General features: G+C 34.9%; 1 protein-coding gene across 1 annotated transcript in view; it reads left to right on the top strand.

The window, feature by feature from the left end:
• BCAS3 (BCAS3 microtubule associated cell migration factor) overlaps positions 1–13,843 on the top strand; it is a 532,737-nt gene that overhangs the window by 138,954 nt on the left and 379,940 nt on the right. The window contains exon 14 of the mRNA XM_072407233.1: positions 1,435–1,568. Within this exon, the coding sequence (XP_072263334.1) occupies positions 1,435–1,568 (134 nt within the window). The remainder of the gene's footprint in view (positions 1–1,434; positions 1,569–13,843) is intronic.

Below are 13,843 nucleotides of genomic sequence, written 5' to 3' on the forward strand. Positions count from 1 at the left end.
AAAAAATGAGCCATGGGAAATTTTTCGGTACAAACTATGAAGTGCAGTTATAACAGCATATGTGCTACGCCCTAGGAAAAAAAAGAACGACGGTCTAATACGCCACTAAGTAAAGTAACTCACAGAACCTGTCAAGTTTTAGGGCCTACCAATGGGTTCCCAGAGGAACTAATATTGGCTAAGGAAGTCAAAGGAAAGAACATGTGAAAAACTAGGCAGTGGAGACGAAAAAAAAAATGTAAGAATTTAAAAAGCCCAAGACAAGACATAACGGTAAGGGAACGGGAGAGTTGGGGGGAAAAGGGCAAAGGGTAACGGGAGCAATCTTAAAGATAATAGACTGAAATGTCCTAGGGCACTAGGGGGGTATCTTTTTCACAATGAGAGAAGCCAGCTATTTAGGCCCTGTATGGCCCTGTTCTTAATATTTCAGCCAAAGGACCAGACTCACTAGAACTTGTAGTCCGGGATTGCTTTTTTCAATGATCAATAAATGATCATTTTGTGTTTTACCTGATTTATTGTTGGGTTAGAAGACCACCACCAGGCTCTACCCAAAACCTTCTTGGCTGATGAATATAAGAATGTAAATAGGCAAACCTGAGTATTGAAACACTGAGTAGGTTTTAAGTTGAGCAGGGCTTCAGCCGTTCATTTAGGTAATTGATTCATACTTATTTGTAAATTGCAAGAAGTGGTGGTAAGTTACAAGGAATGGGGTCACTGCACTTAAGGCTGTAACCATAAACCAATAGTATTTTTTCTGACTGGTCTGGAAGACTGATTTTATTAGATTAAACCTGAAGATAAGGGTAATTGATTGTTAAAAAAGTAGGGGCAAGTCTTTTTTCTGAGGGTTGGGTAAAATCAAGCTTCAAACTGGTATGATAATATTCTAAAAATAAAAAAGAAGAAGCCTATGGGTGAAAGGGTGAAAGGACTAAAGGATGGAATATGCCTAAACATTGTTGTAAAATGATTTATATATGGTTAACATTGAAATCATTGCTATGTTGGTATAAAAGCATTATGTACGATTTTTTTAGGATACGTCACAAAAAAAATCAAATGAGTATTGTTTTTAATTTGCTGCATTTATTATCAGTAAGGCACCCAAAAAATCTCCATAAAACAAAAAATTGTACTTGAAACAAAAAGTTAATTCTTACCCAATCAGTGAGGGTCTTGAACAACTTAATTATTGGTAGATGTAAAAGGGATAGTAAAATCAGATTTAATTGTCAGCTTTAGTTAATTTTCACACAATATAAAATACCTTTATGTAAATGTAATTAAGGTCTGCAAATATTCCTATAAAAGTACTTTTTACATTTCCATGTTGTTATAACATGAACAAGCTTTTTACAATGACAGCTACAGATAAGTGTTTAAAAAAATAGGTTTTTAAAAATATGCATTTTTTTTAATTTCTAGGGATGTTGCTGGTCACGTCAGACACACAGGGACATGATTTCCATGTTTTCCAAATTCTTACTCATCCATGGTCATCCTCACAAAGTGCTGTACACCATCTTTACACCCTGCATAGAGGAGAAACAGAAGCTAAGGTACGTTTACTGTTCTTTGTGAAATGTATATTAAATGGCTACTGCTTGATCAGTTTAAGAACTGGGCAAAATAAATGTCCTGGCACATGTCCTACTAATGAGAAAAGAAGACCAGTATAATTGTTTTTACATTATAACAAAGATTAATTTAGTTACTTAAAAAAAAAAGCAAGCTTGCCTAATGGCGATCCCAATTCTGCATATGCACCAGAAAAAACACACATAGCAAATTGTGCGTGTGTAAGTCCAATGCATAGACAAAAATTTGGAATCGCCATTCTCACAAAGAGATGTGTATCCTGCTTAGAGGATGTTGATAGAAAAAGTAACATTTCTGAGATGGAATGGTTTTTAAAAATGTTTAATACCTATGGTCCATGTACAACCGTCTATATTTTGACCTTAGTCATCTTTGTCATCTTGAGCCTGCAGTGTATTATTAGCAAAAACAATTCTCTGATCAATAGGGATGTTATCATTGCGAAGTCTAACTAATCTTAACATTTTGTGGTGACAAAGTGACCATTTGAAGTTTAATTTACAAAATTTGTCATTAGCCACAACTTTGGCTCCTTTAACGATGTGTGTGGTTTTTTTTTACCTATCAACTGCCAATCAGTAGAAAGGATATGTAAACACAAATAACAGACTATGCAATGGCAGTTGAAGTGTAAATTTGATATGTCAGTGTATGCATACAGATAATTTATATATGAAGAAGATTCATCTGGCTTTATGTTCCACCACAAACCCTAGCAGTAAATTTCTGTTATTTTTCTCTGTTTATTATACAGTTGAAATACGTACATGCACTTAACCTTCAGTCTCGTCTCACTTAAAAATAATAAGCTATTCTAGAGCTGTTAGCAGACTTGGACCTCAGAAGAGAGAACACTGCTTCCACACTAGGAACAGGTTCTAAACTTGCATCTGCTTGCATCTGTTTTTTTTTTTTAAAAAGAAAACATTAAACTTTAAACAACTCGTATTTTGGAATGTAAATATATGATTTACATTTTAGGTTCAGTTGGAATTTAAATTTATTTAAGCACAAACACTAAGTGCCACAGAGCTTGCATAGGGTTCAAACTCACCACACTGGAAAGTAAATAGAAAATTGGGGGCTCAGGGAAGCTAAGGATCAGTGTGTGTGTTGGGAGAAGACACTTTGCTAATAATGGGAAAAGTTAGAGATTCTTTTCATATATTGTATATAAGCTTTGTTGATTTTGTTTGTTTGCAGACCACTCCCTCTAAATAAATGAGTACTTCTTTAATAAAATGTTGAAGATTTTATGCAATATTCATACATTCTGGATCACATTAGGTGCCTGGCACTTTAAAACATCATATTAGAAATAAAATCTTGTTGAGAATGCATGCCTAATTATTTTAGTAAAGAGCTGTTTGTGGTCTCTTACTTTGTGAGAAAGCTTTCATCTGACAACAATTTTCCTGTTAGGAGTGCATATAGGGTAAAACCAATAGATAAATTCAGCATTAAATCATCTGTGGTGCAAGACATATAAATGCTTTATTACCTTACATATCACAACTTTCCCCAAAAAGGTTTCAAAACCAGCAAAGTGCTTACAAATTTGTCTGTGCTGCTCACATGCTTTTAATGCAGTGCATTGTAGTGCATTTGGATTCGTCACTAGCAGACAAACATCTAACCAACAAGAGAAGTATTAGCTTTCTAAACTGCTCCCAAGATATTAAACCAGTTCCGCAGCAGCATAAAGTTGGCGCCTGTGATTGCCAGAGGAATGCTATTATTGGTAAATGAAGTATTCCTGCTATCGTGTTTAAATAATTTTATAATAAATGTGTTTGCCCTTTACATGTAATGGAGGAATACATTCACAGTTTGAAGACTAATGAAGTTATACTGCTTTTTTATACCACATGGGGATTTTCAGCAAAGAATACTATGATTCTTTGGCTCTTTGAACTGTACTTGTTCTGCAATCTTGGTGTCTGTGTAGCTGCGGTCTATACCAATGCATAGGATGTCTTTCTAGGTGTATGCTTGTTGAATGTATATAAATGAAAGCAGACTCCGAGGCATTGGTGATTGTTCCGCTGCATTATTTCCCCACTGGCATAAGATGTTCCTGGAGGAAGTTCCCCTTTTGGTTTCAGTGGCGCCTCATTCTTTCCATAATATAAATCTGCATGCTTGGACAATATAGGTGTTTATGTTTATTAATCTAGTAATTGGGAGACAAACCAGTGGGCTCTTGGATTGTTGCCAGTAGGTTTGACTGCTTTGAGCAGTAGTCAGATGCAGTAATGGTATCCTAAAGAAAAAAAAAGAAGATATTATAGGTTGACAATCGAAAATCCAGCCATCGATAATCCGGATCCCTTCTGGCATGAATTTCGGATCCCATTTTCAATACACGGATTGCAGTACACTGTTTGGCCATTAATGTTTTCATGGTGCTGTTCTGCAGAAACAGCTGTTAGGTCTTGCTTGCTAAACTAAATACAGGTTGAGACGTCCCTGCTGCCTGCTCCCTGGAACTAGGCCAGGTGTCCGCGGTGCTGCGAGAGGAAGACTGGCCTGTGTGGGGATAAGTATATAAAAGAAAATAATCTGGGATTTTCGCAAATCCGGCACTCCTCAGGTCCCGAGGTTGATGAATTTTTGATTGTCAACCTGTATTAATAAAAAAATAAATAGATATATACGTATATACATTTTTGTGGAATACATTGCAACCCTAGCAGATACTCCTAGTACCTTATTTTTTTAAATTGAAGAACAGTTATTGAGCTGTTGGTTTGAATTTTTCTGTCTAGTCACTTTTGTTCTATTGAGAAAAGGCTGATGCTTAGTTACTCAGCTTGAAATATTAGGCCTAAGTTATTAAAGCTCTCCAAGGCTGGAGAGGATACACTTTCATCAGTGAACCTGGGTGATCCAGCAAACCTGTAATGGATCTGGTCCAGGACTGAAATTTCCTTCAAAATGCCAATCACTTTTAAGAAATCCATTACAGGTTTTCTGGACCACCCAGGTTCACTGAAGAAAGTGTATCTTCTCTATCCTTAAACCTGAGAGCTTTAATAAATCAGGCCCATTGAGTTCATATATATGCATGTCCATTTTCTAGTCTGTGCATGTTTATTGTTTTTTATTGTATGTGCATGATTAATTGTCTAGTGTCTGTAGCCAACTTAAAGTCAATCTTTGCTCTGTCCATGCAAGATAATGTATCAATCTCATGCTTATGCAATCATCCCAATTCTCCCACTGCTCCAATTTCTTGCTAAAAGTCAAAGCAAAGCCTCTTGCAAGCTACAGTTTGCTGTAGTAGTAGCTTGCACATGGCTCTGAAGGTGCTGGTTGGTGTAGCACTACCAAACACTCCTTTATACCTGTATTTCCTTTGGCTTCTGGCACTGAAGAAAACACCAAGGAAATAAATGAAAGGTTAGTATGTGCAAGAGACCTCCATCATAAGTGATGGATCCAGGGTGATTTTAACCTGGAAGTGCTCAACTTTAAGCTATGTGTTCAATAATTACATATATTATCTACTAAAAAGATTTCATAAACATTAACCTAATACAGTGTTGTATATAAAAACAACTCCATTGAGTTTTAGGTTTTCATATATTAAAACATTGTGTATACAGACTGGGTGTCTTCCTATCTAAAGAACATATAATAACTAAGTGGACATGAATTACAGTACCTTAAAACAAGTTTAAAAGTGTGGTCACATGACATTTAGTAAGGCATCCTTTTCTCTGCAACCTGACCATTACACATATATGGGGTTTATGACAAGATAGCTAGTCACTGGAGCCAAAATCTATATAAGATGCCATTTGGTGGTTTATTTTGAAATATCTACAAAAATCTTCATTAAAATTTCAGTTTTTCCCTCTGATCCATAAGTAATTTTGTGAATGCTTAATATTCTTGGCAACATGTGTAAAACAAAGCTGAACCGTTTATTTATGTTTCCATGAGGACCATAGTTGCCTAATAAATTATTATATTTATACAAAAGGCTTTCATTTTAAGACTACACACAGTGGCACAACAAAAAATTTCCAAATTAAATGTGTGAATAATCTTGTTTTCTTTGGTATTGCTACTCTTCTGTTGAATTGCATTGCTAATGCTTATTGCATTACTCGGGATAGTAAATATAATACCTAAGTAATAGTAAATTCTACAATTTATTATAATTTGATATTTTGTTATACTTGTCATTACCAAGGAGATCATATTTTTAAAGCACCCTACTAACTACTCTCATTGCAATTGAAAGGTAAAATCTGCCCACTTGCCTGTTGGTGGCAATGTTGCAAAGCAAAAGTTAGCTGTTAACAGAAAGGTTTCAGTATTATTTCAAATGTGTCATTTATGCTGGTGCATAGTACTGCTGACCTGTTTTTTAGGTGTGATAAGCCTATTTTGGTATTACTCCTGTAAAAATATACTTTAGAAAGTATTTATATGATTTGTATGATATAACGATAAATTATTATAGAGCAGTTTTGCCTCTAAAACATATAAAACATATGTATGTATTCCACATCTTTTAATTCTATAAAAAAAACTTTTGTGTGTGTGTGTTTGTGTGTATATATATATATATATATATATATATAATATAAATTTATTATTTCAATCAGCATGTTAGAAGATAACCCTTAATACCTATAATATTTAGGCAATGTAAATGATATACTGGGCAGAACTGCATCAGGAAAATAATAAAGTTTTTAATAACATTTTACAGACAATTCATACAGATAATGTATATAATGTGTATATATATATATATATATATATATGAAAAGGTCTAGGATTATATTAGCTTGCTATCACTAGGCCTGAGCACTGTCACACAACTAGAGCAATGACATCCTCACTCCCCCTAGCATCCAACATCATTGGATTTTGTAGCCACTGGAAGCACTGCTGAGAACACGCATGTTCACTGGTTTCTTTAAATAGATAATTGATTTTGATAGTTACTTGATCAAACTCTGTCTTTCCACATTCATGTTTCCAAGGTTTCCAAAGAAAAACTATTTTTTTACCAACATTTAAAATCACCTAAAATACTCAGAAATGTTACACATATTTTTAAGTTTTAACTTTGGATACATTTTAAAGGAGGTAATCCCTGCATTGTCAGGATTAGGGAGATAATAGTTTTACTTTATAGAATGCACTATAGGAAGAAATGCCTACAGTCTGTGACTTAAATTGTCACAAGACTCAGAAGGACACTTGTTCTCCATAAGACAATATTAGGCCCAACTGCTGTCAACAGAGGAGGAAAGGCTTAAGGTGCGTACACACTTCCAATTTTTATCGTTCCAATCGAACGACGAACGATCGATTGGGCAAAAAATAGTTCGTAAAAAAGTAACCAACGACGCCGACGAACGAGGAAAGTCGCTGGAAACGAACGACCGGACCGACGGATCGGATTGGACGACGATCGTTGAACATCGTTCGTGTGTACGGTCGTTCGTTGATCGTCCATGTTCAGAGCATGCGTGATGAACGAACGTCCGTTCACTTTCCTGTCGTGCACATAGTTCCTCTATCGCTTAAACGATCGTATCTATTGTGTGGACAATATCTACGAACGATCGTGTCGTTACCTCTATGTGCAAGATCGGTGCTATACGATCGTTCGTGTATATCGTGCAGGAACGTTCGTCGTTCGTTTTCCGACGATAATAATTGGAAGTGTGTACGTAGCTTTAGTCCTGTGCAGGTTTTAGAAAATGTCTTTGTTCGGGTAATCCCTGTCTACTAATTGCTCCCTGCATTGTTTTCCCTTCAAATGCACTTCTGGTAAAGACTGTAGGTGACCTTGTAGATGCACATTGCACAAGTATGTTCCATTATTATGAGAAATGCCAGATAATGCTTTACTGCCACTAATGCTTTAGTGAGCTAAATGTAATGCAGTTAGCGTTTACATCTAAGTGAATGCAAATCTGCAAAAAAGATAGTAAATATATTTGTCACTGTATTTGCCACCCAAGTCCTCTGTAATCCTTTGCAAAAGTGCAACTGGAAAACTGACACTTTTGGGGTGTCTTTCTCCTGGATCTCTCACAGCTCTCAAATCAGAATGATAACAACAGGGTCACTTTAAGGAAGGTAGGCCTTTAGGAGTGGTTAGGTATTGTCCCCAGATTTTAAAATATTTGGAATAGTTTGATCTACTTTACATGGTAATTAAAATATTTAATTAGTGAACATAGTAAATATAAAATATTTTATAATGTAGTAAGAATGTTTAGTAATGTAGGTAATAAATATTTTTTTTTGGTTATTAAACTTTGATTTACACTGATTGCATCAGTTCACCAAAAGAACATTCTATGATTTATTTTTAATAAAATGTGATTCTATTGTATTGAGTAGATATGAAAAATAAATTTTGATGTGATTTATTTGTTAATAAATTGGAGAATTAAGTCCCTCATGAAAATGTGTGTTTTAGTTGTACAGGTAACTTATCTAGCTAAATTTTTCATGCTAAATGCATAAACCCTTCATGATGATGGAGGCAGTCAAAGTTATGGCTGGGATTTCCACTTTATTACAATAATCAGTCGACTACCTCGGTTGAACCACCTGTCCTTACAAATTGTCTTGTAAAGTGTCCACCAAATATGCTATAGAGCGGATTTATTGCTGCAGGAGTGGTCTAATTCTAACTCTAATGTTAGAGTGTGGGCAGAGCTAAATAAGGAATCTAATGCTGGATACCATTTGGTTATTAGATCAACCACTGCCACATCCATATTTAGATTAAACATTATATAAGCACAAAAAGAGAAAACATGGGACTTTCTCGGCAGTACTCAAAAAAACATATGTATATCAAAGAAATGTTATTAAAACAACCTTTTTTAAAACCATACCATTTATTTTTCTAATTTAAAAAATCACAATATAAAACCATGTCAACATGTAGGTGTGAGGCTACAAGCAAACCGGGGATTCTAGCTAAAATATTCTTTACGCGTTTCACGGAAAACCATTTCTCCTACTAAGGCGATCTAGAGAACCCATACATTACATTTAATTTGATATCTAATATTTTACTAAATTCTAATTCTCACATATTTTGTGCATATATAATTAATAACATATTGTTATACACTTACATCTTACTTTCAGCTCTTTTCCCTCCACATGCAATGAAACTTACCCACGATGTTAAGTCCCCAAGGTAGGGAGGAGGAATGTGTAATCAGGTACCTTGGCTTATCAAGATCAATGATCATTATTTTTCCATGATTATATTATGGACTCTCATAAATATCCAAATCTACAAATACATATATAATACAAAAATAATTAATCAGTTTTACCTTTACCCATTTTAAATCCTCTATTATTAAATCCCAAATATTAATACCATAAATCAAGCAATTTATACCCAATGTCCTCTCTGTGTTGTGGCCATCTATACCTTCACCGTGATGCTGGCCAATTTATTATTTTGCAACCATTGTATCAAGTACATATTGCCATATACCTTTCTTAGTAAGTGATTGACCCTACTTGGTCAATCCAAAAATTTATAGTGATAAAACTATATCCTACACCTAAAATCAAATAACCACATCTCCCTTTTGTGAAGTAAACAGCCAAACACATTCAATCTTTCTTACCAGCTTGAAATAATGACTTCAACTTTTACCCACTTCCAATATTTCAATGAAAGCAGCTGTTTATTTAAACAAATAAACTTCACATCAATTATTTTGCTAATTACAATGATACAGATTTGTTCAACCAAAGTTGAAATCTTTAGGAAGAGAATTGATGTGAAGTTTATTTGTTTAGATAGACAGCTGCTTTCATTGAAATATTGAAAGTCGAGTATAGGAGTGGAGGATAGGAAAGTCCAGTGTTGGAAAAGTTTGCTTATGCTGGAGAAGAAGTTTTAAATACCTTATAAAGGGACAGTTGTTAGAGCAGGGGAGGTTGTGTTCCTGGCTTGGTAATGCTTGGTGTGTACTGCTGATGTAGGATTGTAATGTTGGAGGGTCAACGAACACTTTTTTTTTTTTTCCCGACTGGGCACTCTTTTTACTTTTATTTATGTATCATCTTACATTTCATGACTGACTGACTGCTTTACTCTGGAAACTGTGCTGTGCCTTAAACAGTATCTGTTAAGTCTTTTTCTTGTAGTACGACAATTAAGGAGTATTTTTATTAATTTTTTTGTACATCTGGAAATCAACATATCCTATCCTGAATGGATCAATCTAACATTCATTCCAAAAACAGTGGATGTGCATTTTAGACTTCCTTTTCATAGACCATATCCCAGAGAAATCTTTTCCAAATGTTTGGTTCATTCCATGAGATTGTCAGGCCTGTCAGTTTCCTGATTGGTGAGCATAAACTTTTGATTGTCACAACATTGCAGACCATAGGGAAGTCAATTAGTGCTAACCTGTGGCACATCATTTCTCACCATCAGGCCACTGTATGGAAGTCATGAATGTCCTGGTACTTAAAAAAAGAACCTTGGTAATACTCAGTAAGGGAAAACCTTTGAACTACAAATGATAATAATGTTTGAGACAGAGATAATGGACTGAATGTGGATCACTGCTCTCCAATCCACTGTCAGTTTTATGACTATTCTCACCTCTGTTACACACACACACACACACACACTTTTTCACAACAATTATAATATACTAGTAATTAAACAAAACTAAAATATAACAAAGCTGTTTCAAGCTCTTGTGGTCAACAAAGCAAGGACTGGTTCTTGTGTTTTTTTGGCCATTCCTTTTGTTGTTTGACTGGAAGGAAACCATATATACTGATCCACCTTCACTCACTAAATACAGCTGGGGTACAGGTCTCTTTTAGGTCCACAGAACTTTGCACTACTACAGGTACCACACAGTTCAGTACAGCCTCAGCAGTAAAAACAAAAATTAATTCTGTCCTATTTTATTTTGTTTGATATCAGACTATGATAAATCTTGGAGAGAAGTCCCTAGAGATAAATGACATTCCATACAAATGCTATAATAGTAAGAGATAATATGTAATAGGTGGAAGCAAAGATGTATACAAGCAATGCTCATCTTGGGACTGTAGGTAAACAGGATGTGCAGTGTACAAACTGGGAGGACAAGTCAGAACTGCTTACAGATAAAGGTGGGTCACCGGTCATTTGCTTTACAGCTCTTTTTGATCTTGTTATATAAACACACAAGAAATGAGCCTGCACCCAGCATTATCTGGACAGAGAACAAATACGTGATGATGACAGCACACTGTGGCTCTTGCCCAAAGCCTCCTGTTATCTCAGATCTACTTATGACTTTTGCTTATTTTGCTGCAAAAAACTGTGTCTATAACTGACCCCTGTAAGCATTAGTAAATATAAAATAAGATAAAACAGACACTGCCATGTGCTGCTGACAAGTAGAGGTAAAACATTAAAGTGAGTGTTATCACATATGACCTGAGTAAACTAGCAAGTTCATATTTACTTAGTCACTGAGATATCAAGCTTTTCAGCACGTAGAACCAGGCACAAGCAACATTTGAAAGTGCAAATTTTTCCAAGGTTAGTAATTGCCACATCACTGATATCACTCATACCTGCGATATATATATATATATATATATATATATATATATATATATATATGTATATACCCAAGGAAAATTTATTGTTTTTCAACTGAAATTAATAGAGCTCGAATGGACTAAATAAACACCCAGTACTATATTTCAAGTAAATGGCTGCAATGTTTGTATACTTTGCATGAAAGAGATGCGTATTCTGGATATAATCAAATGTTGAAATGATCATCTCTGACCTTATTGTTTCAGGCAATCTGCCATTTACTGGAGCTACCCTATGTGGACTTTTCTCAAATCTGGGCTTGCAAACATGAAAGAAAGTGCCATATTTAAGTTATCAAAAATATCACTGCATTTAACGGGAAACACTAGGGTTTGTAGGAGAGTGAGGTTTTTGCTTACTGTGGTTTGCACATAATGGACTTATCTAAGGTGTGGACAGGTGAATATAAGACTTTTGTGAGGTGGGGGGAATGCTGAAGGAGGCTTAGGCAAAACATAACTATACCTAAGTACAGTGCACTCCCATTCTGTCTTTATCGCCACAGTGGTAAAGACAGAAGGGGAGGGGTTTTACTTTTATTTTTAATTGGTTTAAACCTGCCCCTCCTTAAAAAAGTAGGTAGATTTTAATTTAAATTAAATGGATTGTCCACCCTTTTATGTAAAGTAAAAAATTTAGTTTTGGTCCGCTTTAATGTTTTAAACAGTTCCATGTACATTGTTAGACAGTTTGCAATTATTATTACTCTACAGTTTTTAAACACCTCCTCCTCTCCTATTCTTTTTTTCTGATGATGTTGTTTAAAATTCTTAACACAGTCCTTTAATCAAAACCAGTTTTCTAATCCTTCTAAACAGTTGGGCATCAATATAATTTCATTTTTGTCTGCATATATTCCAGCTCCAGATTCTTGCATACTAGGTTACACAAGAGGTTTGTGTAAACAGCTAATTTATCAGATCCTAAGTGTTATGTACACATTCCTCTTGTGCAGCATTAGGAATATGTTACATATTAAGTTTAAAATGCTCATTCTGGCAGAATCACCTGTGGATAAAGGCCGAAATATACCCTTATAACACTAAATGTAGCTCAACATTAACCCTTACTGTTCCAAATATATTATGAAGAATTGCTGCCTTTAGTAACAGTTGTAATTTGCACCATGGCATCTGCAAATTATCTACTTTTAGTAAATCCCGCAGGAAAGGATTTAAATAGAATATTATATGTGTTATGTATATTTTGTTATACACAAACTGAAATTCACTTTGCAAGTGCAAATATTGCAAAATATTCAATCATTTGTAAGAAAATTTAATAATTTGATAATTTTAGTCAATACAGCTGTACAGCAAAGTGAGCATGCTTCTTTAGTAAATAAACCAAATTATTGCTAACATACATATGTAGCATTGATATTTTATATAATATCACTGGCTTTTTTGCATTTATATTATGCAGCTAGTAATGATTTCTGAGATCTGTGTAATCATGCCATTGTACACTAATAGGTGTACATCCTTAATTGTGCATACTTGATTAATGCATATTTGTTGCTATTTACTGGGAAGTTGACCAGCAGGAGCCTACAGTGGAGAAATTCAGGACATGATGGCTCTGATATAATACTGGAGTACTTATTTGGAGAGAATTGGAAGTAATAGTACAAACTGTGGAAGAGCACCTGTCAACCAAAGCTATTTGCTGATATCTGATGAGAAGTAAAAGATTTAGATTTCACAGGAAAAGCCAACAAGTGACTGAGGCTGTTTCTGTTTTTTGCAACAATGTTACAGAAAATCAGAGCACTGTAATTTCAAAGGGGACAGAAAGCACTTGGAGACAGATTTATTTGTGGGTTGCTGCCAGAAGATAACAATTCTTTTAAGCAAGCCATTGAAGCTGAACTAGGCTAGGAGGCTGATACTAAGGACACCCTGGAACTACAGAACATCAGTAAAACTAATATGTTACATAAAGTGTCTAAAGATATGCATAAACCTAGCATAGGTTACAGTAAAGGGTACAAATCTGAATCTTACTACAGATATGGGAAAAACTCCCTTTGTGCTTCAATGCCAATATAAAGATTCTTCCTGCAGAAAATGTAATAAGAAAGCTCTTATTTAGGCAGTATACCAAACAGCCTACATAAGCGTTTCTGACTAAAATAATCTTTTTAAAAGATTCATGGCCTTGATCATAACGTGAATGAATAATGGCCTTGATCAAACCATAATGAATCATAATTAACTAGTATTGATGTTGGCCATGCTGCTAGCAGTGGTAGGGAGAAAATACTACCACTAGGTGTGGTACAATCAGAGGCTGAATACAACCATTCCAGGTGTTTGCTAGACTCCTGTAACCTAGAAGACTGGTGGCCCTGCATTGTGGGGCCAGTAATGGTTTAAGAAAAATACCAGTTCATTAGGATGCTACAACTAAGCAAGTAAAAGTTGTGTTATTTCAAGAATCGGGAGTATTTGAAGAAGGTTTAAAAACCCTAAAACATATAGAAGCTGATATATGCCTCAAGGACAGTGTAAACCTAAATTTCATAAAGTTCATCCAGTGCCATATAGTTTTTTTTTTAAATAGATGACACTGAATTTGATCGCCTAGAAACAAATGTAATGT

The sequence above is a fragment of the Pyxicephalus adspersus genome, chromosome 1 (genome assembly GCF_032062135.1).
Source record: "Pyxicephalus adspersus chromosome 1, UCB_Pads_2.0, whole genome shotgun sequence".
Lineage (NCBI taxonomy): Eukaryota > Metazoa > Chordata > Amphibia > Anura > Pyxicephalidae > Pyxicephalus > Pyxicephalus adspersus.